We start from the raw sequence: 26,036 nt of genomic DNA on the forward strand, positions 1-26,036 counted from the left end.
TAACTTCGCACAACTCTGGTCGTACCCACAGGGCTTAAGCCGACCTTTACTCCACATAAACGTCAAAGGCTGCGAGTTCCCTCCTATGCTCACATTATGATTTGTGCTATGCTTTACCACCATTCAATATTTATGTTACGCTTATCGCTACATGTATACCTCGTTTAATGTTCGTCATTCAGCTGCAGCTGTAAATAATTCAAAGCTCTTTGCCGCTTCCTACAGCTGACAAGGCAGTAGATCTGAGACGCGTAGTAGCTCATTTTTAACTCTCGGTTGTGTGTTTGTTTGACTAATTTCGTGCATTGCTTTTTATTATCGTTTTTCATCCGTGAACCCGTCAATTATCCTGCCCCTACTCACCTGAGGGGCCGGAACTTCTAATCTAAGGAATAAGCTTGCAATTGGGTTAGGAGCTGCGCGGCGATTCGCGGAATACAAAATGATGCGTAACGCAAAGAGACAGGAAGCAGCGGGAATTAGATAACACTCTCTGGTTAATGAGGTCTTAGCGGAATTAAGGGAGAGGAATTGGAATTGGTCGATACATGTCACGCGGAGAACCGATATCTAAGGGTCCGTTAACGCAAAAAAGTGTTTCTTAGCTGAACAGCGCAACGGCACAAGGTCAAAAAGGAGAGAAAGCTAAGAAATATGTGTGACCAAAACGCCCATCAGTTCATGCTGTACAACAAAGCGTATCCTAAGGGCCGGTAGCTGTAGCTACGGGCTACAGATGTGGAGCCGAGGTTAGGCGGGAAATTCGCTACAGTCAGGTCGAGGCTGTAGGTCGGCTGGATGTAACCTGGATGGTGATGAGTATTATTGCAGCGATAGCTAATAAGGCCATGTGTCTCATATATGCTGCGTCGGTGTCAGTGCTAGCGTAACACACCAAGTACTCACAGTGATTGGTCAGATGGACTGAACTCACGCGTGACGTCATGACAACGCTGCATGCTGATTGGCCAGAATGTCATTTACTGATTGGCCCCCACACAATGACGTCACTCTTGACGTGCAAGGCATGCGCTGAAGCTTACCTGCAGTGAAGCTTACCCGCAGGCAGTGCTGTGCCATAACAGCAACAGAGTATTCCACACCCTTACACGGAGCTTCTAAACACTCCCATTGGCTTACATATTTCGCAGAATTCGCATTATAACAAGGGTAAATGCCCGGTTACATTTTTTTATTATTGTGAGAATTCCTCTCTCTCCAGCTCTTTCTTAGAGCAAGTAAGTGCGCATTCACCTCGCTGAAGCAGCTATGCTGACTAGCCACGGCCTTGAGTAAATTACCGCTTTTATAAGTTTACACTGAGGCGACCTTGCACCACCTCTGAGTCGGAAGCTTGTGATTTCTGGCGTTTCTCTTGGCATGAACCACAGCAGCCACGCAAACACGGTATATATTGTCACCTTGTGTATTTTTGCAAACGAATTAACTTTGTCCGCGTAGTCAGCTTGGCTTTGAAAAAAAAAAAAAATTCGCATATGCCAAACTCGTGTATTACTATCTACCAGTTCGCCGACGAGCCGCCGCGGTGGCTCAGTGGTTATGTGCTTCGTCAACTGACCCCATAAAGGTTCTACATCGGCCTCCGCGGCCGCATTTCAAAGGAGGTGAAATGCTATAGAGACCTGTACAGTGTGCGATGTGAGTGCACATTTATGAACTCAAGGCGGTAGAAATTAACCGGAGCTCTCCACTACGGCGTCCCTCATAGCGTGAGTCGCTTTGGGACGCTAAACCCCACAAACCAACTAGTTCGCCGACGCTTCTTTGGATTTCAATTTCATGCTTACTTCATATTTTAAGATTTTTCTGGCGCCTTTCATTTAGTTTCAAACAGTCTGTTTATGCCTGAGCTTGTATGCTTATCACTGACACGCATCATATATTGGAATACATATCAAAATCTTCCTTGCTAACCGCTCTGATTTGGTTGCGGCTAGCGACTACTCCTCTGCTACGTCCCCGGTAACTTCTGGCTTTGGTGTACCACAGAGGTAAGAGCTAGGACCTTTTCCTCATTTACGTTAATTACCTACCTCACTTTGACCTCGACACTTACCCCTGCAACAAGCTATTTGCTAACGAATATGCAATCTCTCCTTCAGTAACTTCCTCTTCCTATTGATCTTCACGGCGTAATCGACTGAGGCAGTAAAGGTTTATGCGACTAGTGTAAAATAACATGGTTATCTCACTGCACTACAAATTTTAACAAGAGCGCGTAGAGTCAGGCCAGAATTATACGCGAAAAGCGCCTGTGAACGAAATGAATTATTTTGCTTGCGCACTTTCAGCTGCAGTGTACAGCTAGCATGACTCATGTTCCCGGATAAATGATCTACCGAAGTACAGGGGCGATTGAAAGAAACTTGAACAGTGCGGAGCCTAGGCACTCCGCTGTTCGCATTTATTCTTATCACGCTTTTACTTCGGTGCTAGCAAAAAGATGCTAGAGTCGTCCGTGACGCATTCTAAGACGACTGTAAAGTATTTTTCTTACCGCCCAGGTGAAAGCGCGATCAAAAGAAATTCGAACAGCGGAGAGCCTAGGCTCCGCATTGTTGGCGTTTCTTTCAATCGCGACAGCACGAATTCATAAAACGGTTGTAAAGGAATATCACGTTTCAGAGTATAAAAGCGTGGCGTACGCGTGTTCGCGTTCCATTCCGTCCTGATTGTACTTTCTACCGGTACTTCATTTTCCCCTCTTGACTGTACAATATAGAGCTTCGTAAGACTAATACTAAATTTGTCGCAGCAGGTGGAAGTTGACTACCAACTGTATACAGTGCTCTAGTTGCATCTAAAATGGAGTGTGCAAGGGCAGTTTTGGAACCTCTTCTGTCTACAATTTGCGCCATTGAATCCGTTCAGAATTGCGCAGTCATCCTATCCATCTACTCTCGTCATTACAACGTTGTCTCCATGAAAAGTGTGCTTACCCTACCTTGCCTTTCGTCGCGCAATAAATGTCCCCGTCTCTCTGTTTTCCATAAAATGTACCCCTTTAACCCTCTCCCGCCAAACAGAATTTCCATCCAACCTTCAATGGCTGTATATCGTCGAGGTCATGATTTCAATGTTGGTTTGATATTTTGCAGATCTAAGTTAGGTAGCGTTTTTTTTTTTCATGCACTAGCGCCGACTGGAAGCATATTCATGCTCCACTGCTACAAAAACCTACTTCTGTAACTTCAAGACCAATGTTATCCGCCCTCTGCCTAGAAATTCTGTTTTCTGTACATTTTTGATGCAGTTCAGCACGTCTTCCCCCACTGCGTTTGGGTCTGTAAGGTACTTGCAATGAATGAATCAAATGAAGTTATTCACATTTACCAACAGCTAAATCTATACTCACTTTATTATTTCAATACAGCTACTCAAGTGCAAACGGCATTAAAGAAAGTCAAGAAAGGATAGAGTTACTCGAGCCGGAACGAGTACCAAAAATTTTCTTCGTTTATAAAATGCAACCAAGGATCTAAGAAAAAAATTTGGGGACTATTTAACGCGTTACGCCAAATGCGAATTACGTGCGTAAGAACTTTGGTTTCCACCTTGGTTTCGGTTCGAGTATCAGTTTTCAAGATCAATCAGTCTTCAGGCAAAGATCGTCGAAATCGGACTAACAAGCTCCGCCTTGACGGTATGAAGCGTTAACGTTAATGGGTTAATGCCCATATATGCGGAATTGGACATTCTCTGCTTTAGGTTCATAGATCGCTGGGAGTGCTCATACAGCTCCTGGCGCAGGGGTGCAGCGGTTTAGAAACGTGCAGCTGCCCTTCGATGGCAGGTGCTGCCACTGGTCGATGTTGTGAGACCCAGATTGCTATTCCCAAGCAATCTCAAGGTCACGCGGAGACGGATAAACTTCGGCGAAATATATCATGAAAGCTTATATTATGGTCATGTACAACAATCCACGTAATACGCTATAACTAAGGTCACTTGAGGGCATCTTGAACTGAATAGAAATAGAATAGACTTAGTTTAGTTCAGTGCAGGAAGCCCTTGAAATAGGCAAAAGAGAAAGGACGGCCACCGTGCTCGAGCCAATCACCTTCACGAGGCAGAAGGAGACGAAGCGCGCTGTGCTGCCAAGTCAAGGGCCGCCCACAGAGATGCAAGGTAAGATTAAACCTTAAACGCCTGGCCTTGCGCTGCACCTAGCCTTGTTCTCGCAACGTAAGAAGTGACCGGGAACTTATCAACTAAGAGCGATAGTTACTTTTGGCCCTAAACTGACAATGTGTCCGTCAAGGCTGTTAGGTGGTTATGTCCGTCATGTGTAGTCAGGGCGCTCGGCCGTGTTCGATCCTGACCACGGTGACAGCGTTATGATAGAGGCGAAACGCAAAATGCGCCGTGTGCTGTGCGATGTCAGTGCCTGTTTAAAATCTCCAGGGGGTCGAAATTTTTCGGGAACCCTCCAATACTATTTTTTTCTTTTCTTCTTTCTCTATGGGGCCGCCGCGGTGGCTCAGTGGTTATGGTGCTTGGCTGCTGACCCGAAAGTCCCGGGGTTCGTTCCCGGCCGCGGCGGTTGATTTTCTATGGACGAGAAATTCTAGAGGCCCGTGTACTGTTCGATGTCAGTGCACGTTAAAGAACCCCAGGTGGTCGAAATTTCCTGAGCCCTCCACTACTGCGTCTCTCATAGCCTTAGTCGCTTTGGGACGTTAAACCCCATAAACCAACCAACCTTCCTTCCTTCTTTCTTTCTTTCTTTCTTTCTTTCTTTCTTTCTTTCTTTCTTTCTTTCTTTCTTTCTTTCTTTCTTTCTTTCTTTCTTTCTTTCTTTCTCTCTTTCTTCCTTTCTTTCTTTCTTTCTTTCTTTATTTCTTTCTTTCTTTCTTTCTTTCTTTCTTCCTTTCTTTCTTTCTTTCTTTCTTTTTTCTCTATTTCTTCCTTTCTTTCTCTCTCTCTTTCTTCCTTTCTTTCTTTCTTCCTTTCTTCCTTTCTTTCTTCCTTTCTTTCTTTCTTTGATGAGATTCACTGGTCGCTGACCATGGTCAAACACAAATGACGTTTCGGGAGCGCTACGGCTCCCTTGTTCACAGAGAGCAGTGAGTATCGTTTTTAGACATAGGGTGCAATGTGCCATCATTATTATTTATTGTATTAGGCGTAGTCTGGATGATTAGTGACTCGAGATTACGGCGGGCTGACACATTCTTTTCTGTTGTCACTATATCTGCTTCGTCCCAGTTAATTTCATGGCCAGTCTCTTGCGCATGCTCCGCGATTGCGTTCGTTGTCACTTTTTTCGTACGTCGTACTGATGTTCTTTCAGGCGTCTCGCGAGATCTTTCGTTTCGCCTATGTAAACTGATGAACAGTCGGCGCAGGCGATTTTGTAAACCACGCCGGGAAACTTGGCACGAGGGAGCTGGTCTTTCACGTTTACCAGTTTATTTCTTATCTTGCTTGTTGGTATATGTGCTACATGGACGCCGTGCTTACGGAACATCCGCGCCAGCGCCTCGCTGATCCCTGATACATACGGGATGGGGGCTCCTGTCGGTTTCGGTGCGCAGCACTTTCGTCTTCCCTGGCAGTAGGCTTCTTCGATGGAGCCTATCTTCTTTGCGTGTTCAGAAAGAAGGAAAACGGGTAGCCGTTTCTTTTTAAGTCATTTTCCACGGTCTTCATTTCGTGGTTTAGGGCTGCGTCTTCACTGCATACTTCCCTGGCGCTGTTGATTGATGCAACCACTGACCGCTTGTGGCTGACTGGGTTCGCTGAATTAAAATTTAAGTATCCTCCATGCCGTCGAACCCTCGATTACATCTTCCTTTCTTTGTTTTTTCTTTCTATCTTTCTTCCTTTCTTTCTTTCTTTCTTCCTTTCTTTCTTGCTTTCCTTCTTTCTTTCTTCCTTTCTTTCTTTCTTTCTTTCTTCCTCTCTCTCTCTTTCTTCCTTTCTCTCTTTCTCTCTCTTTCTTTCTTTTTGGCCGCCGCGGTGGCTCAGTGGTTATGATGCTCGGCTGCTGACCCGAAAGACGCCGGTTCGATCCCGGCCGCGGCGGTTGAATTTCGTTGGAGGAGAAATTCTAGAGGCCCGTGTACTGTGCGATGTCAGTGCACGTTAAAGAACCCCAGGTGGTCGAAATTTCTGGAGCCCTCCACTACGGCGTCTCTCATAGCCATAGTCGCTTTGGGACGTTAAACCCCATAAACCAACCAACCTTTCTTTCTTTCCTTCTTTCTTGCTTTCTTTGTTTCTTTCTTTCGTTCTTTCTTTCTTTCTTTCTTTCTTTCCTTCTTTTCTCACTCCCTCCTTTATTCCTTCTCGTACTGTGCGGTTCGGATGTACACCGGAGATGTGCGACAAATATTGCGCCATTTCCTTTCCTCTAAAGCCACTTTTCAATTTTTTCCGTCAAGGCTTCCCGTCAGAGGGAAGGAACTAAGGAGTTATGTACTTCAGAATAACAGCCTGTGGGGCGAGTTGGTGCATGATGAAATGAAGGGCGGCGCAACGTCAACGGCGCGAGAAAATGACCACACGTGATTGGTTATGTGCTCAATCACAAGGCATGCGTATAGTTGGAATATACCTAAATGTTAAACTTTACGTCCCAAGGTGCAAACAGTGCCACGTTTCACTTATCTTCCTTCACCCCGCAGCGCCTCCAGCCGCTCACGGCCGGGTCCCCTGCGCCTTCCACCCCTGCAGCCCGCTGCACCCTTCCAGCCCAGCAGTGCCACATAACCACGCGGGTGCCCCTTGTCCCGTCCACGGCGTGCCCTGCAACGAAGAAGACGACCACGACCACGACCCGCTCTACTTCGACCCTCGCCGAAAGACACAGCAAAAAACCCCTGATGAGCGGGCCCTGCTCAAGAGGAGCGAGTTCCGTAAGCAATACGACTCGCACGTCCACGAGCGCCTGCTCCGCGAGCAGGGTGTCCTCGACCAAGGCGTCGCACCAAAGCTTTACGAACTGCCCCGAGGTCACCCCGCGCTCCTCCCGAAGCCCCCAGCAGCTGCGCCGCGTTTAGTGCAGCCGGCCACCGCAGTCCTAGCGGCACCAAAACAGAAGAGCAACGTGGTTCCTTCGGCTGGTGACCTTCCGTCCTCCGCGTCGCGCCAGCCGAAGAATTCGCCCGCCCGCCCGATAGCCGCTCGCCCTTCGGTCTCCTGGCCGAAGCACAAGGGGCGCCAGGAGCCGGTGCCCACGCCCTCGGCGCGACAGGTCGGGGCTAAAGGCCCGAAAGTCGAGCGGCAACGACTGCTGGACTCGGACTTGACTCTGTCCGACATTTCCCCGCCTAAGAAGAGGAAAAAGAAACACGGCAGGAAGAATAAAAAGAAACACCAAAAGAATGACAACGTGATTATAGTCTCCACGCCCAGCGGCCCGTTCTCGCCCGGAACCCGAGAGGTTCTCAAGACTCGGAAGGCATTGAAGAAGGCCCAGGAGTGAGTTCATACGGGAAGGCTTTTTTGCTCGTTACTTCTGTGGTTTAATTAAGGTGGTCGCAAAGAAAAAGACGCACTAAATCTCGAGCAGTTGTAAGTGGTTTTGCTCAAAAACAATCTACTTCAACTTAATGTACAGGGTCATTCAAAAGTTCCCAGGCCACAGGATCTGTTTTCGAGCACTATATTCGAACAGTTACGACATCGTAGCTCAAAACCTCTATGGAGGATAGGAGAAGCATCATCCTCACCTCTCAAAACCTTGGTGTCTTTACTGCCATCATAAGTGACAGAGTATGCAGATGAAAAGAATAGCCTGTGGCCTAGGAACTTTCGACTAACCCTGTACCTATTTACTGATTTGCGCGTGAAGTATACTATTCACAAATTTACAGATTTTTTGTAATTAAATTCGCGCCTAATGTACTGCAGTTTTTCTCGGTACTAGATTAAAGTGCCGGGCTACATGCTGACTCAAGCAAAAATAGCTCGTGCTACTTCATTTTTGTTTGAAGTCAAGCCTTAATTCATAAATTAACGGTTTCCCGTACATAAGACAGGTATTTCTGTGGCCTCGTCATTTGTCCGTGTTCTATGCGACATTATCAGCTTGCCTTAATAAGAGAGTAGCACCTTGCCTTCAAGAAAATATTTTCCTGGTAGTGAGCACCTTGCGTCGTCTCTACAAGTGATGTTTGTGTTTCTGTGTCGTGTGCTCTTTTCCTTCAGGCTTACTTTGTTCGGCGTTGATGAAATCCAACTGCACTGCAGCAGCTTTTGATAACTATTTCTTTCACAGGTTCCTGCTTATGACCCAAAACCTTTCTTGCGTTTTCTGCTTACAATTGCAGAATGTGGCACATGACCCAATACGCTGGCGCCTGCTGCCTTATTTTTGATATTTTCTTCACCATTCTTGTCCTAGTGGCAGTCATCTACTATCTGTGGCCAAGTGGGGGTGAGTCAGTGACGTCCCTTTCTTCTTGCCATGCAACTCGAAGTCTCGGGTTCGATTCTCATCTGCGAGGCCACGTTTAATGTGAGGCGAGATTCTAAAACTCTGTCTACTGATATTTAGGGTTTTCTTGGGATGGCGTTGCGCACACGAACAAACATACACAGGAAGAGGCAGAAGACAGATATTTAGGGGTACGTCAAAGTGCTCCAAGTGACTTCAGTTTGTCCAGAGCAGGCTGTAGCGGTTTTCCCACATCGCTGTTTTCTGCCATAAAAAAAAAAAGACCCTCAGCTCAAGACATATCTTGTTTTGCTACCTTGTCCTGATCTTCATTATATGTGCTGCTGCTAACTGCACAGAGGTGATTTACTCAGCGACAAAGCAGCGATGTGGAAAACTGCGCGATGTCAGTACACGTTAAAGAACCCCAGGTGGTCGAAATTTCCGGAGCCCTTCACTACGACGTCCCTCATAGCCTGAGTTGCTTTGGGACATTAAACCCCCGTAAACCCATAAACCCGATTTACTCAGCACCCACTGTTAACTAGTCATAGCAGTGAGCGGCCTACACAATAGTAAGGTAGTTTCCAGCAAAAATGTCTCGCTCTTTCTTATCGCAGTTCAGAAAGAGGAAATGACGAGAACAGTAACGAACTGTCGACTTTAACGCTGGCAAATGAGCGCCACTTTTACATGACAGCGAACCTGCTCTGCTGTAATTAGTTCCATCTGAAAACACGTGCAGAATGAATGGCTTATATTAAGGCGAAAGCATTTAATGGCTTATTCTGTCGTCCGTTAACGAAGCGTCTCACACGCGTTTAACTCAAGAACTAAAAAAATATAGAAGAAAGCCATTGGTTCCTTCAGATAGAAGGGGAAAAAATGAACCTAGAAGCCAAGTTTGATTACTCTAGATTAAATAGTTAATTATAGGCATAAATGTCCAAATTAAGTCGAAATAGCGCAGACGTCGATATAGCCACGCTAACCGTGTGACGTCACATCCACCGGAAGTGGTCATGGCATAGTGTCCTCGGCTTACGCCTCTGAGCACTTTAATTGCCAAAGTGTCCTCGCAATTTTATTGTTAGTCCATGCACGCAGAGGCTATCGGATATCGGTGCGACGGTTGAATCGCGCTACTGCTAAACGGCGAACAAACTTGGTTCATGAGCAAAGGACCGCCCTTTAACCGGAAAAACCATGGACGCGTTACTAGTGAACAACGAAAGCAGAAGGAAACTGACGGCAGCTTGACGAAACAACAAACTGATTTTACTTGAAAAATACAGCTCAGGCATGACACTCATCGCATTATCGCACAGACCCAACACATGGAAAAGAAACAGCAACATCAGGATAAAAGACAAGAACCCTTAACCTCTGCAGAAAAAACTAAAAGATTTTGATAACAGAACTTTGAGCAGGCCATCTCGTAGCAAAAGCAGAGTCAACAATCGTAGCAAAAGCAGAGTCAAACAAGAGAAGCAAAAGCAGTCAAAAAAAAAAATACAATCGTAGCAAAGGCAGCGTCAAACGTATAAAGCAAAAGCAGTCAGAACCCGAGAAACAACAAAACGAAAAAAAAACAGTAACAAAGTTAACAACCCGCCTAAAACAAACAACAGACGGCCGCTAGAAATGCAGGGCTGAAAAGATGCACAGCACATGGCGTTACAAAAAACTGTCAAGAAAGGACACTTCATTTCTACGGAGGGATACAGAAGAGTCGCTAACACAAGTGCTTCCCTTCTTATTGATCATAAAAGCCTCAAGAATTTCGCGTGCCACCTGATCGCGACTCCTGCCGAGAATCCTTATTCCGTTAAGCACTGGCTCACACTTGCAATCTTTACAATGTAGGGGCAAATTCGATCCTCCTCCGTTTTCTAACGACTTTTCGTGTTCCCGTGTTCTGTCGTTAATGCAGCGACCTGTCTGGCCTATATAGACCCCCCCGCAGGTCAGTGGGATTTCGTACACCACTCCGACGGCACAAGAAACGAAATGCTTGCCGTGCCTCTTTCCGCACATGGCTTTCTTCTCTTCGCTAATCCGCGAGCATAACCCGCTCAGCTTTCTTGGCGCAGAGAAAACGACAGGAACGTCGTACCGGCCAGCAACTTTCTTCAAGTTGTGCGCCACACGGTGTATATAAGGGACCACTTGTGGTCGCTTTGATCCCAGCTTAGCATGGAATTTTTTCTTCTTTCCTTTCATTTTTTGAAGGAGGGTCTCCGCTACGCTACAAACAACAGAACACGGGAAGCCAGCCATTTGAAGCCTTTCGATCTGATTGTTAAAGCTAGCCTCAGCCATGTGAGCACAGGACTTAAGCAATGCGGACTCGAGGCAAAGTGAAGCGATCGCCCTTTTTACTGTCTTAGAGTGCGCTGATCCGTACGGAAGAAGTTCCTTTTTTGCTCGTGGGGAATACATCCAACAAACACGTCCTTCTAAAAACTTGATATTAATATCTAAAAACTGCAAGCTGTTGTTGTCAGGAAGTTCGTGAGTAAAAGCCAGCCCTTTTCTCTGTTGTCTGAAAACGGATAAGATTCTTTCCACTGTGCTGGGGAGCGTCAATGCAGAGTTAGTACTTTTTAGTATTACCAAGAAGTCGTCCACGTATCTAAAAATTCGCAGGACTGGGCCACTGTCAAGGGAAGAAGCTAAAGCACGGTCAATAGTTGATAAAAATATATTACACAATGCAGGGGCGACACAGGAACCGATGCAGATGCCTCTTCTCTGCAAGTACATTTCAGTTTCAAAGGAAACAAACGTAGACCTTAGGTAAAATTCTAGAAGTGATAAAAAATTGTCAACACTTAGTCCAGCTGAGTTCTGAAATGCGATGGCCCCATTAGATTCAATGCACTCCCGTACGGATTTGAAAAGGTCACTATGAGGAACTGAGTAAAATAAATCTTCCACATCAACAGAAAACAAGTATCCAATAGAAGACTGGTCTTTTAAACTGCAGATGTGACAGCTTTTTAAAAAGACCAGTCTTCTATTGGATACTTGTTTTCTGTTGATGTGGAAGATTTATTTTACTCAGTTCCTCATAGTGACCTTTTCAAATCCGTACGGGAGTGCATTGAATCTAATGGGGCCATCGCATTTCTGAACTCAGCTGGACTAAGTGTTGACAATTTTTTATCACTTCTAGAATTTTACCTAAGGTCTACGTTTGTTTCCTTTGAAACTGAAATGTACTTGCAGAGAAGAGGCATCTGCATCGGTTCCTGTGTCGCCCCTGCATTGTGTAATATATTTTTATCAACTATTGACCGTGCTTTAGCTTCTTCCCTTGACAGTGGCCCAGTCCTGCGAATTTTTAGATACGTGGACGACTTCTTGGTAATACTAAAAAGTACTAACTCTGCATTGACGCTCCCCAGCACAGTGGAAAGAATCTTATCCGTTTTCAGACAACAGAGAAAAGGGCTGGCTTTTACTCACGAACTTCCTGACAACAACAGCTTGCAGTTTTTAGATATTAATATCAAGTTTTTAGAAGGACGTGTTTGTTGGATGTATTCCCCACGAGCAAAAAAGGAACTTCTTCCGTACGGATCAGCGCACTCTAAGACAGTAAAAAGGGCGATCGCTTCACTTTGCCTCGAGTCCGCATTGCTTAAGTCCTGTGCTCACATGGCTGAGGCTAGCTTTAACAATCAGATCGAAAGGCTTCAAATGGCTGGCTTCCCGTGTTCTGTTGTTTGTAGCGTAGCGGAGACCCTCCTTCAAAAAATGAAAGGAAATAAGAAAAAATTCCATGCTAAGCTGGGATCAAAGCTACCACAAGTGGTCCCTTATATACACCGTGTGGCGCACAACTTGAAGAAAGTTGCTGGCCGGTACGACGTTCCTGTCGTTTTCTCTGCGCCAAGAAAGCTGAGCGGGTTATGCTCGCGGATCAGCGAAGAGAAGAAAGCCATGTGCGGAAAGAGGCACGGCAAGCATTTCGTTTCTTGTGCCGTCGGAGTGGTGTACGAAATCCCACTGACCTGCGGGGGGGTCTATATAGGCCAGACAGGTCGCTGCATTAACGACAGAACACGGGAACACGAAAAGTCGTTAGAAAACGGAGGAGGGTCGAATTTGCCCCTACATTGTAAAGATTGCAAGTGTGAGCCAGTGCTTAACGGAATAAGGATTCTCGGCAGGAGTCGCGATCAGGTGGCACGCGAAATTCTTGAGGCTTTTATGATCAATAAGAAGGGAAGCACTTGTGTTAGCGACTCTTCTGTATCCCTCCGTAGAAATGAAGTGTCCTTTCTTGACAGTTTTTTGTAACGCCATGTGCTGTGCATCTTTTCAGCCCTGCATTTCTAGCGGCCGTCTGTTGTTTGTTTTAGGCGGGTTGTTAACTTTGTTACTGTTTTTTTTTTTTCGTTTTGTTGTTTCTCGGGTTCTGACTGCTTTTGCTTTATACGTTTGACGCTGCCTTTGCTACGATTGTATTTTTTTTTTGACTGCTTTTGCTTCTCTTGTTTGACTCTGCTTTTGCTACGATTGTTGACTCTGCTTTTGCTACGAGATGGCCTGCTCAAAGTTCTGTTATCAAAATCTTTTAGTTTTTTTCTGCAGAGGTTAAGGGTTCTTGTCTTTTATCCTGATGTTGCTGTTTCTTTTCCATGTGTTGGGTCTGTGCGATAATGCGATGAGTGTCATGCCTGAGCTGTATGTTTAAATATGCCACCTTTCCATGCAATAAACAGTTGGTAGTGTGCGCATGTGGTGTCCCCTCTCTTGTTGTGTTCTTCTTGTTGCGCCGCCGTTCATTTCATCATGCACCAACTCGCCCCTCAGGCCATTCTTCTGATTTTACTTCTTTTGTTGTACAGAGTGATGACATTCAACACGGTGTTCAAAAATAAATTTCTCAGGATTTTTTAAAACAAAAGCTGATCAATACACGAAAACTGTTTTTTGCACGCACAGTCCCGGCCATAATATTATGTTGCAGGCTTCTTTGATCAAACTTTTCGAGCCTTAGATAGCGAAAACTGGGAAGTACTTTATACCTATGTTAGTACATGCTGCTGGTCCGGTCGCCTTTGTATAAAACCTATAAATCATCAAACATCCTCTACGAAATTTGTGAGAAAATTTCAAACACCGAAACATTCTCTGTAATATTCTGGTCACGCCTGTGCCAACGTTGTAGGACCAGGAGGACACAAAGTTAGAGGATAATTGTGGTCATCAGTCTAAAAATTAACTAAAATCAATTTATAGACTTAAAGCTGCTGAAGATAGCCTGAGTGCTATATTGGAAACGTAAAGGCGTTCATATTTCTAGTCTACTCGTATACCTGTCGTCGTCCGAGATACATGCCTCCTACGATTTTCCAATTCTGCCCGCCCAATTCTGCCCGCCCAAATTGTGTGACACGGCTTTTGCGCATGACGCAAATTTGGTTTCTCCGCAAAAACTTCTGCAGTGCACTAATCAACAATAATTCAGTACAATATCTTTCTCTTCCGCAGGTGAAGATGACCAGCGAAAGCAGTCTGGTTACAGCGACAGCCCTGACCAATACATAGCACCAGCTATGTCCATGAATCTCTTTCACGGCCGCATTGCAGAAAACGTAACCGGTTTTCTTCGGTGACACACAGCTATGTGAACACTGCGAAGCAGTTGGCCAGATTCGAGGTGTCATGTCTGTGCGCAATTATATGCAAATTCGGGGGGGGGAAAAAGTGTCTGCCTCTCTCATTAACGTTCGCTCAAGCTGCAGTTCGCTTCGCTGTATCGAGCGTCAAATGCGCTGACACTACAATTGCACTTTCGTGCAAGAACACCGTAAGTTTTATTTTTCAAGGTTTCCTCTCTATACGCAAACCTTTCTCGAATTTAATGAGTTCAAGAACATTGTGTTCAAAATCGCGCAGCGGGGCCCTTGCAGCATCCGTGGAAGCCCTAACTTTCGGACTGGGGAGAAGTGTTCCCCTACCTATGAGATGTGTAATGGTGGCGATGCTTAACGGACTGCGCTGCATGAGCCGGAATCAAGCCCTCTCCTGTTCCATACTTTTGGCAAAGGCTTGACAAAGGGAAGACTAGGAGACGCGATGCGCAGCTGCTTCTGCAGCGTCGACAAGTTGCCTCCATGCAGTTTGATGTTAAAATAAAAAGCGGGTTCCTTTTTTTACCGCAGAACACTCAGTGGGCTTGTCATAACTTTTCATGAGGTAATTCAGCAAATTTCGACAGTTGACGCAAATATAACTCTTTCCTAACTCCTAACTTTCCTAGATTTGTCGTGGTTTGTCCTGCGTCAGCGGTATACAGGGGTTGTCATAACTCGTTACCTCCGTGGCATCGTGTCCTACGGTGTTCGCGAGGGATGAAAGTTTTCTACCGCTGTGGCAGCAGCAACTACGATGTGCGAGGACACAAATCCCATCCGTGGCGAAGCACAAAGACGCCTGTGTGGGGTGGGATGTCGGAGAACGTTAAAGAACCCCACGGTCTCGAAATCAATCTGGCGCTGTCAACTACGACACCTCTTTATATCTTTTCCCCTCTCTCGTTCTAACCTTCGCTCACGGCGTGGTTTAGGTTTTCATCGAGAGTGACACATTTACGCGCTTTCCCTTCGCTCACAACCAATTGTATCGTCTTCCCTCCTAACGCCTCTCACCTTCACTACTCCCCAGATGTATCCGGGAGAATAGACGCGCGGAAGCTTTCCACTACTGAGCCTCCTTCCCTCTGCCGTATTTCATTCTCTCTTCCCCTCTTATAAATGGCGGGATGGAAGTTTCAATCGAGAAATGACAGCTACAGGGCTTTTCACAAATACACACGCACCCGCACGCACATGCACCACTCCCGCCGAGGAAATACCGCGGCAAGCGTAGACGGTCTGGTCGATTCACGGGCGCTATTGATGAACTGCCTGTTCCGTGCAAGTCTTTCCTCGCGACTGCCCTCACTACCTTATCCTCGAGTGCAAGTTATGCCGCAAGCTCAGAGTGTTTGACGTCTTGGCAGCAAACGGCATCGCAGTGACGTCAGATTATGTTGTGGAAAAATGAATGGCGGAACGCAGCATCTTTTTAGGCGCAGAATAATGGGATGGGCTTTTAGTCAACACTATAGCCAAACGGGCGAGTTGGTGATACATACTGAAGGCAAACAGCTCAACGACGCAGACAGAGTGGAAGAAAACATAGTACCATTGAAAGAAGCAACTGCATACGTTGCCTAAGACGCTCTTAACTTCTGATAGTCGGCTTGTGGAAAAACCACTCGTCTTGGTTACTATAAATTACGCAGGTGTAGCTGCAGCCTCGCGTTCAAACCCTGTACAAGAACGGATATTTCTTTAACTATGAAGTTGCTGTGGAAGCTGTATAGATTTCCTCTGCAACCGTATAGCTGCGTTTATTGAGGATGACAGTGAGTATAATTACACCCTTATTACAATTCTAGTCCACCTTGGGGGATTCCCCGAAATATTTGACCGACATTGTTCCCGCTTCCAGTTATTGATCAATTCGCTCTAGCCCTACCATATGCTGGCCGTCCCGGTTAGCTCAGTTGGTAGAGCGACTGCTCTGTTATAGCGGTGGTCCTGGATTCGATCCCCGGACCACGATGACTTTTTTTCTTAACTCTCTGTGGAAGCTGTATAACTTTCTTTTGTGACCGTATTGCTGCGCCCTGGAGGATACCAGTGAGTGATTGCTCCCTTATTACAATTCCACTCCACCTTAGGGGATACCCCAAAACATATGACGAAATTTCAATACTCCGCGTGTATGATGACTTTCATGTGTATTGCTTTTAACGCTGCTGCTGCTGCTGCTGCTGCTGCTGCTGCTGCTGCTGCTGCTGCTGTCTTCTTGGGGTGTCTGGGGTATACTGCAGTCTGTAGTGAAGCTACTCTGCAGTATAACCTCGTCAGGCCCCAGCAAGCCTTCCGCTCCTCAACATCAACCAAACAGATCTCTCAAGTCTGGGTATTCTGATTAATGTACAAAAAAAATATTGCAGCCGTAGGTCGAACAGTTCTTCTTGTATGCGCTTTCTTCATGCTCTCTGCTCGGGCCTTCGGGCCTACGAAGATATGCTACAACGTCCGTAACGTACATAGTGGTCGTACTCTTAGGCGCAGAGTTCTGGCAGAGCTGTCTCCCGCCGCAGTAAGAGAGCGCCGGCAGCTACCCGTAGGTCACCTTGCAGTAGACTTCTAAATAACAAGGCACTTTTCAGACGTACGTTCAAATATAGTTATATACAGCGCTGGTAATTTTAACTAAATTCAGCGCTATTCACTGCCTCATTGCAGGAGGTATTCAGCGACCTGGATTGGAAAAGTCAGGGATACGACTTAATGGAGAATACCTTGGTAATCAGTGACTACCTTATGATATTTCAGTGTTAAATTACTCGGGGGATGAACTACAAAGCGGGATCAATAACCTAGATAGGCAAAGCAGAAGGGTGGGTCTAAAAATTAATGTGCAAAAAATTAATATTCAACAGACGCGGAAGGAAACAGCAATTTACAATTGGTAGCGAGGCGTTGGATGTTGTAAGGTAATATGTCTACTTACGGCAGGTAGCCACCGCAGATTCATTTCACGAGATTTGAAATAATTAGAAGCATAAGCATTGGGTGGAGAGCATTTGGCAGTTTCTCACAGATGAATGGCACAGGACGGCAGAACGCGAAGAGGGCGGATGAGATTAGGAAGTTAGCGGGGACAAGGTGGCCGCTGCTGGCACAGAACATGATTAATTGGACATCCATTGCACGAAAGCAATTTTCACCGAATGTTGTGTCTAATCGGAGCACAAACAGCCTAAACTCTGCGTTCGACCTGTCAAGGTCGAACTGGAGTGGAGCTGCGTGCAGTAGAACTTGCAGAGCCCTAGTGCTGGTTGTGGAGTAGGCACCCACAACCACTTTCACACAAAACACTTTCGCCTCAGTCGGCATAGTCAGGCTGATTACGATGTACGCAAAAGCAAAAGGACAAAAGGAAATAAACCCAACAGCACAAAAGCTGAATGATTGCTAAAGTCATGTGGTGCTCTTTCTTTTCAGTAGTTGTCCGTTTGTGCCGAATTCCCAGTAGATGATAGCATTATCCGAACCTAAATAAACCCACTAAAGCTGTCAACGTGACTTCTTCAAATTTTTATTTTTAATAAGCTGCCTTCAAGAATCTTGATATCCCATATATAGGTGCATATATAACATATCCCGACCAACCCTTTTTCTTTTAGTCCTCTCTCATCTACCTTACCTTTAGCAAAATACGTGCTAGAAATACAATAAAACCGCACCGCAGAACACTTCAGTATGCGTCAATATTTTTTTTTCGTTCTTTCATTATACTCACTTTCAATGCGTGCACCATGGCGGAAGAACCTATAACCGTCAACTTAACGAAGCATAGTAAACATGACAGGGCTAACAGCCGTTCTCACATTATAATCTAGACGCGGGTGTCTTTAGCAGCTGCAATGGCGTAATATTAAACCAGAAATATTGGGAAAGGCTCCCTGGACGACTCGGCAGAGAAAGATCTTAGTGAAAAATTCAGTGACACCTAATTATCTTATGTGCTGGCGATGCGATAGAATTAGAAGCTATTGAAGCGTTTACCGGAAGTGTCGTCATTTCCGTACTAGTGACATCACTTCCCTCCAGCCAAAAGATAAAGAAGTTTTTAATACTATAGCTTCATAAAAACAGGATAGCTTCCTCAGCCACGTATCTTTGAGAGAAATAGAGAGAAGCACCCTCAAGTTGGTTCATCCTTTACTGCGCTCTCATAATCCTATCGTCTAGTCTTGTGTGATAAATAAAATGTTGCACAAATTTTTTTTTTTTTTTAAGTGCGCTGGCAGGGCGTGCGGAAGAATAAGCTTCTCTTTTCGAAAATCCAAATACGCTTTGCGATCTTATCCGGCACCCCGGCTGACGTATCATTTCAGAAGCACTCCTCGCTCAAAAAGGACCGGGAGATTTCTTTTTAGGTAATTACATGGTGCCGCACGGAAAGACTGCCCGTCGAACCCGACGCACGTCTCTTCAAGCGAAACCTCTGTATACGTGCGCGACTGAGCTGACAACGGAACGAGGCTGCATCAATGTGCGGGACAGGAAGGCGGAACAGGCCCGTATTTACCTTACACCCAGCACCGCTTACGACGTGCGTCCGCCTGACTGGGATCTTCAGGCGACTGGCGCTGAAAGCCCAGAAAAATGCTAGCGCCTCTTCAGGAAGAAGTTTTGCTTTTCAGCGGGCGGATTTCGCGTTCAAATCTCCTCCTTTGGTGCAGTCGTGCGGGTGCCTTCTTTTCAAGCAATAAATGCAAAAAAAAAAATGTAAACTGCGTGGGAAGATAGAAGACGGCCGGGGGCGTACAGCGGCACAATTTAGCTGGACCGCGAACCTCCAAACTCGATTTGTAACACTTAGTGAGCAGGCTTCTTGTGTGATTTTTTACCTGTCCTTGATGGCTTTCTTGTCATGGAAATACTTCGCAATCCTCGCAGTTGAAAGAATTCCAAGTCTGGTTTTAACGTTTGCAACAAAAATGCAGGAAAGAGAAGAGGAAGTACGCTCGGCTGCCTCTTCACGAACCAAAGTGTCACCAGAAGATGGCAGCGGAAAAAGGAGAAAGAACGCTTTACTGTGAAACTCTCTTATTTCGCAAAAGCGGCTACGTCCTGGAGAATAAAAAAAACGACGGTCGGTTTGTGTAGTTACGCCAAATGCGAATTACGTGCGCTGGCACTGTGTGACCACTGTTTTGCAGTGTTTATCGTGATTCGTGATATCGTAATGAGATTAAAGTGGTATGTCACGTGTTTTCTGTGTGTCGTGTGTGCTAGCGGTGCACGGATAAAGCGCAGCATATGACTAACACAATCTTCAGTGCAGTCGTTATATGCATGAATATCAGTCACGGCTCCCGTTCTGTAAAAAATCCGGCGTCATCGGTAACGTTGAGGAGAAAAACAAGAGGCTCACCTGCTACCTCGGTCACGCTGCCTTGTGACGTCATCACAACCTGCGCGTCTTGGCAGGTGGCGAACACCTGTTAACTGCGCAGTAACCACCTTCTAGGGTGTAACCTGATTCAAATTGCACATGGTGACTGATATAGATACATGGTGTTTCACCCAAGACTTTAGCCAATTTTTAAAGATAGGCTTTTCTAGTTAGAAGAGTGCTTTTTTTCGGCATAGCTTTGTCAGCAGTGCAGTACATCAGCATACAGCTAAGACGTGCTAACTATTCGGCTGGTTAACTCATTTTGAATAGCTAACTTTTTAACTATTACTGTTAGGCTCCTGAACTATTGAGAGGCGTGTAGCCAACCGTAAGCAATATCTATATCAATTTTTAGAATTTCGATAACTCGGTTACCCTTGTTGCTGTGGCCCAACAAATTTTGGCTACGTCGCACCAAAATACATGCGCTTTCGAGAAGCTTGCAGGCAAAGCAACCTCTCCAGTGTATATAACTCGTCGAAATAGCCAAAATTTGTTGGGCCATAGCGCCAAGGGTACACGCGTTTTCGAAATTATAAAAACTGACATGGATATTATTACGGTGGATTGCACGCCTCTCAATAATTAAGGAGCTTAACGATAATAGGTAAAAGTTAACTATTGAAAATTAGTCATCGAACCTGCTAGTTAGCACATCTTAGCTGTATTCTGATGTACTTCTGCGCAGACAACGCTTTGCCGAAAAAAAAGCGCTCTTATAACTCAATAAGCCTACTTTTAGAAATTGCGTAAAGTCTTCAGTTAAACACCCTGTATAAATAGGAACGATGGCGCAGAGGTGGAGAGACCTCCTCGCATACAAGAGAACCGCAGTTCGAACCCGTGTGCCACACAATTATCCACCAGGCCTCCGTGAGGCCTGATCTCGGCAACCAGAACCGACAATGCATTCCCTCGCCAGAACAGGATTTGACCACTCTGATATAGTACTCGGACACAACCTTCTATATGAATACATCAGTTAACCCTGAGCCCTCAGCCCCAGTTAACCTAGGCTACGGAACAACTGACCAAGTCGGCGCCCAGGCCTGTGACCCAGCGAAGGGTGCAAATAATCTTTGGCTCCGGGCAGGCCACCATTGGAAGGTGAACCTAGCAACGTTTAACGCGAGACCCACATCCAGAATGGCTGGTTTGGCAGTACTGTTCGAGGGACTACCATGTATTGAATTGCATAGCGCTTAGGCAGGTTATGAGGACAGATAAGGCGTGTGGAGTGCTAACGGGCATGCACGTTCTGTACTCTCGTGGATCAGCGGACAGACGAGAATTAGGTATGGGATTCCTCATCCGTAAGTATATACCTGGCAACAAAAAAGATTTCTATAGTGTTAACGAGAGGGTGGCAGTTGTCGTGGATAAGCTGATCGATGAAAGCTTCTATCAAAACATGAAATTGGCAATGAGCAAAGTAAAAATGCGAATAAATTCGATGTGCGACTAAATTCCAAGGTAGGCAAGAACTACGTTCCAGATCAGGCAGTGGGTGACGATGGAATACTAACGAGTGTCTCTAGGAATAGGAACGAGAAAACAGGAAGTCGACTTAGAAGCGCCCCAACGGCGAGACTGAAACTCAAATAGATTTCTGCTGTACTCTAACTCTGCTATCGTGCAGGATGCGGAAATCGTCAGAAAGGGACGATGTCGCGACTATAGGATGCTAAGGCCTCGAATTCGCAGAGGCTAGAAGAAGGAATGGATGAAACTAGTGAGGTAGAAGCGGAAGACGGAAAGTAGAGGAATTCAGGAACTCACTACGGAACAGATATTCGGCTTTTGCCTAGGATGACGATCTTAATGCTCAAGCAATCAACGATTATCTCACGGCTGTCATTACAGAGTGCGCAGAACTAGGTGGTAGGATGATTAGACAGGAAACTGGCAAGCTCTCTCAGGAGACGAAAGGTCTACTTAAGAAACGCCAAAGCATAAAAGTACCTAACCCCACAGACAGTACAGAACTGGCAGCGCTATGAAATCTAATCGATAAGCGCAAGGTAACTGACATAAGTAAGTAAAATATGAAGAAAATTGAGCATGCTCTGAAGATCGGAGGTGACCTAAAAGGGGTTGAGAGGAAAAGTCAGATGTATGCGCTAAGACACAAGGAGGGAATGTCATTAGCAGTATGAATAAGATATACTTAAAGTAGCCGAAGAGTTCTCAAATCTATAGAGTAGCCACTGTAATCAGGACGGTAATGACAGAGGCAGCCGTGTACAGCGATTTGACACCTCGCCAGTAAAGAGGAACTAAGAAAAGACTTGGAGTAGTGAAAAGGGGGAAGGCAGCTGTTGAGGATCAGGTAACAGCAGACCTTTTGAACGATGGTGAGGTTATTGTGCTAGAAAACGTATTCACCTATTATACGCAAAACGTTATGACCTTGAGCGTTCAGGAATCTTGGAAGAAAGCTGACGTCATTTTAATTCATAAGAAAGGTGGCGTCAAAGACTCGAAAAAAATTTCAAACCGATCAGCAATGCTGCCCGTTGCCTGTAAAGTATTTACTGAGGTAATCATTATTAGAATGAGAACAACCTTAGACTTCAGTCAACCAAAAGGCCAGGCACGCTTACGTAAAGACTGCTCGACGAAAGACCGAATTTCTCTTTCCTTCGCTCCCTTTCTCTCTGTGCAAGATCCTTGATGTCTGCACGACCTCTGGCAGAGTACCCTAAGTCTGCTCTAGCACATCACTTATGAACCGTTCGCATGCTCATTTTTGTGCACGTGAGCTTTTTTGTCATTTCTCTCTCTTCACCGTGAGCTGGCTAAGATACTAACGCGAAGCACAGTTTACACTCTTGCTTCTCCCTTACATGCTCTCTAACTCCGTTTTTGTAATCATGTGAATAGCATCGGCGGAAATTTCGCTGCCCTTAGCGAAAAAATGTACCCTTGCAAGCCGCTAGCACTTCAAGCTGCCACTCTGATCTCGCCTGCAAACGTTGAGAGCATGTGCAAACATGCCCTTTCGGAAGTTATTTGGCCGCAGTAATAGAAACACGGCTTACACATCACAGTATGTTAGCGAACCTCTCAGTAGCCCTGCGTGCTTCACTGTTCGGACCCACACTAAGACAAATACTTATATGCACATACGCACACCCTCTGTGTTAGTGCGAAGTAAGAGGGGCAAAGGCATCAGAAACTTAACCCCTTTCGAGCGCATGGCTAAGGCGTTCCTCGACACCTACAAGTGAGCCGAAGCATGACCTTTCAGTCTCAGTTCTAGGCAGCTGTCGCTGTTTGCACTTCCCACCGATGCAGAGCTCATCGGTGATTTGGCGTGCGTTGGCTAGCTGTCACTTGAAACTCGGCCAATCATGAAGATATACCACCAGTGAAATAGGGATCTCCCGAGTTGGGCTCATCAATACATTCTTAGAAGTCCCGCCCTATACGCAATGATGTATTGCAGACAGCGCCCCATCGGCTACAAGATGGGACTCGTCGCTGTCCTTTACAAGCGGAAAATATTATAGTACTTGCCTCTGGCAGGACATTGTCTCTGAGAACGAAATTTGTTAAGGAACAGTCGTTTCAACCATTTTGTTTCTCATTTTTTGGTAGCACTGGCATGTATGTGCTCCAGGCGTGCTTAGCTTTGGTTTGAGAGAATCATGTGGTAATGCTGCATTAAGTTCCGTTTGATGCCTATGTGCAACACGGGAAAAATTGAGAAGAGCCTGCAGTCATTATAATGCGTGTTTCAGGAAGGCCCGCCATTAATTTTTGAATTTTCAACAAGAGGCTTTTTGAGGTATAAATGTCGCTTCTCTGGCATAGTAAAACCGGTGCTTGTGGACATCAGAACACAGATGAATCACGTTAACTAGTTCGATGGTTATTTCCAATAGTTGACTTTTTAACTATTAAAAATAAGCACTTGGTTGCAATTAGAGGTTTCTTACTAGCCATTAGTAACAGCCATACCTGGCGCGATGCTGTGGCTCTACAAATCTTTGCCATTTTTCGCACAAATCAGAAGACCAGTAAAAATATTGTGACGAAGAAGACGACTTTGGTGGTGGTTTGGGACGGAGCGTTCGCTCTATGCCAGGGGTCATTAAATCATCGCTTGACCATCATTCATCGCGCCCCATTCTTCGGCTTGCCGCCACGTAACATTTGGTGGAGCCTACGGGGTACCACCCAACTCTCGTCCTCCTGGTCATCCTTCTTCGGAGTCCTGTGTCTGCATCCGTCCGTAGGCTGCGGATTCCTAATCCGCGTCGTCCGGCGGTGCCCCAGCCTGCAAGACTTTAAAAGACCTCGCCGTTCCTCAACCGCCCGAGCAACCCGACACGACGAACCGGAACTCGCGCCATGACTGACTCGACCTACTGACCCCACCGACCAGAGACGCTGCTCGTATGTGATGACACCGTCCCCCTGTCCATGCCGTTCGGCGCATCCAAGGGCCGCATAGTTTATGCACGTAAATGACGTAGAGTTTTGATTTGTGTTAACATTGAAATATCCGCCGTGAACTAAGCTTTAATCTAAAAAATTCTAAGTCGATTGAAATCCTTGCAAAGCGATCTCGGTTTTCGCTTGGAGGCCGATAGACAACAGATACAATGAGTCTATGACGACGTCGTGTTATTTTGTAGTGCTTTCTTCTATCTGAAAATCAGTCAATGTGTTCACATTTGTAGCAATTTCTTAGACATATGACAGTTCCCTCTCCTCGTGACTTCGTATTTAAGAACTACAGGGATAACAAATCCAAATTAATAAAATCTTATCCTTGATCGGAGTACATTTCACAAAACGTATTGCAATCAAAACATTCCGGGGGGTCATTCAGGACACTATCATGCCTTTCATGTTCGTATTTCATTGAAGTAATGTTCAGGTGCAGCGCTGTAAACTTGTATTTTGTCGCTTGCGCCCACACGAGGTCGTAATTTATATGAAAGAGCTCGAGCAAGACTGTTTTTAACTGACTTTTAGAGGAAAAATGTAATAGTCCGAAACTCTGGAACCAGAAAGGCCGCATTGGTCTGTGGGCATTTAGAAAGAAAACACTGTCGTGTACGTGTAGCAACAAAGCACAGTGTCCGGACAAGGTTTTAAGTTTGAAATATTTTTTTTAATAGAAATAAAGAAAAAAGTGCGTTGCAGACAGTGACCGAGCTTGTGACTTTCAATCTGTTGCATGCGACGTTCTACAGGTCGAGCTATTTCTTCCTGCACTAGCACTGCGTTATGCACCTTAACCCGCTGGCCACACTGAAATGGGAATATACAGGGTGTTTCACCTAAGACTTTCTGCAATTTTTAAAAATAAGCTATTTGAATTAGATGCGCGCTTTTTCTGGCATAGCATTGTCAGTGGTGTAGTACATCATAATGCAGCTAAGACGTGCTAACTAGCAGGCTTGTTAACCAATATTTAATAGTTAACTTTCAAACTATTACCGTTGGGCTCCTTAATTATTGAGAGACATGTAGCCCACCGTAAGTAATATCCATATCCGTTTTTAGAATTTCGAGAACGCGATTATCCTCGGCGCTGTGGCCCAACAAATTTTAGCTATCTCGACGAGTTAGGTTCACTGGAGAGGTTGCTTTGCCTACAAGCTTCTCAAACCGCATGTATTTTGGCGCGATGTAGGCGAAATTTGTTGGGCCACAGCGCCAAGGGTAACCGCGTTTTCGAAATTCTAAAAACTGATATGGGTATTACTTACGGTGGGCTACATGCCTCTCAATAATTGAAGAGCCCAACGGTAATAGTTTAAAAGTTAACTATTAAATATTGGTTAACATTTCTGCTAGTTAGCACGTCTTAGCTGCATTATGATGTATTACACCTCTGACAATGCTATGCCAGAAAAAGCGCGCATCTAATTCAAATATCTTATTTTTAAAAATTGCAGAAAGTCTTAGGTAAAACAGCCTGTATACAAAAGAAGCCCACAGGAGCCGTCGCAAGACCTGAAATCTAACAGAACATTTTATTGGAGAGAATGGATAACAAGTCAGATGACAAGAACACCCTGCACCTCATCTTTCTGTTCATTTTAGTAGTGGCCGCTGGGATGACCAAAGACAGGAAGCTCTCGGGGGGACAGGACCTTAAATAGCGGGGGTAGTTCCAGGCCAGGCATCTGAAATCATCGTGGCAAAGCATACGAATTCAAATGAAAAACTGGCCCATATTGGCAGCGAGCACAACAACTGAAATAAGGAGCCCGGTGCAAAAACCGTCACGACCATTTTATAGAAACCGTGACGAATATATCAATCCTTTTAGGAAAAAAACCAATGCAGCAGTAACTATCATTCGCTGTTATAGGTCCAAAGGTAAGGGTAATCCCCTAAGTTGGAGCAGTTTTTTATAAGTAATTTCTAATAATAAGTCATAAGTTTCTGAGGAAGCTGCATAGTTTCGATTTGTTGCCGCCCCGCTGCGCTTAGGTGGATGCTAATCAGTAATTTACTCCCTTGTTAGAAATCTACTCCACGTTGGGGGTTTTACCGCAACATTGGACAAACACCGTTCTTGCTTCGAGTCAATCAATTCGCTCTCACCTCTCCGTATTCTATCTGT

The 26,036-nt window shown here is 45.4% G+C and overlaps 1 protein-coding gene across 1 annotated transcript; it reads left to right on the top strand.

Annotated features, from left to right (window-relative positions):
• The first annotated feature begins 4,142 nt into the window (after window positions 1–4,142).
• On the top strand, window positions 4,143–14,034 carry LOC149372450 (uncharacterized). The gene is made up of 4 exons (XM_089582106.1): window positions 4,143–4,149; window positions 6,651–7,446; window positions 8,298–8,404; window positions 13,910–14,034. The coding sequence occupies exons 1-4, from the start codon at window positions 4,143–4,145 to the stop codon at window positions 14,032–14,034; spliced, it is 1,035 nt and encodes a 344-aa protein (XP_089438232.1).
• The last annotated feature ends 12,002 nt before the right edge of the window (window positions 14,035–26,036 follow it).

The sequence above is a fragment of the Amblyomma mixtum genome, chromosome 1, assembly GCF_055824585.1.
Source record: "Amblyomma mixtum isolate Tamu chromosome 1, ASM5582458v1, whole genome shotgun sequence".
NCBI classification, from domain to species: domain Eukaryota; kingdom Metazoa; phylum Arthropoda; class Arachnida; order Ixodida; family Ixodidae; genus Amblyomma; species Amblyomma mixtum.

Bases quoted from the DNA above. Each gene is read 5' to 3' on its own strand.
- LOC149372450 (XM_089582106.1), top strand. The intron at 7,447-8,297 runs GTGAGTTCATAC...TTACAATTGCAG, and splicing joins GCATTGAAGAAGGCCCAGGA to AATGTGGCACATGACCCAAT. The intron at 8,405-13,909 runs GTGAGTCAGTGA...TCTCTTCCGCAG, and splicing joins CTATCTGTGGCCAAGTGGGG to GTGAAGATGACCAGCGAAAG.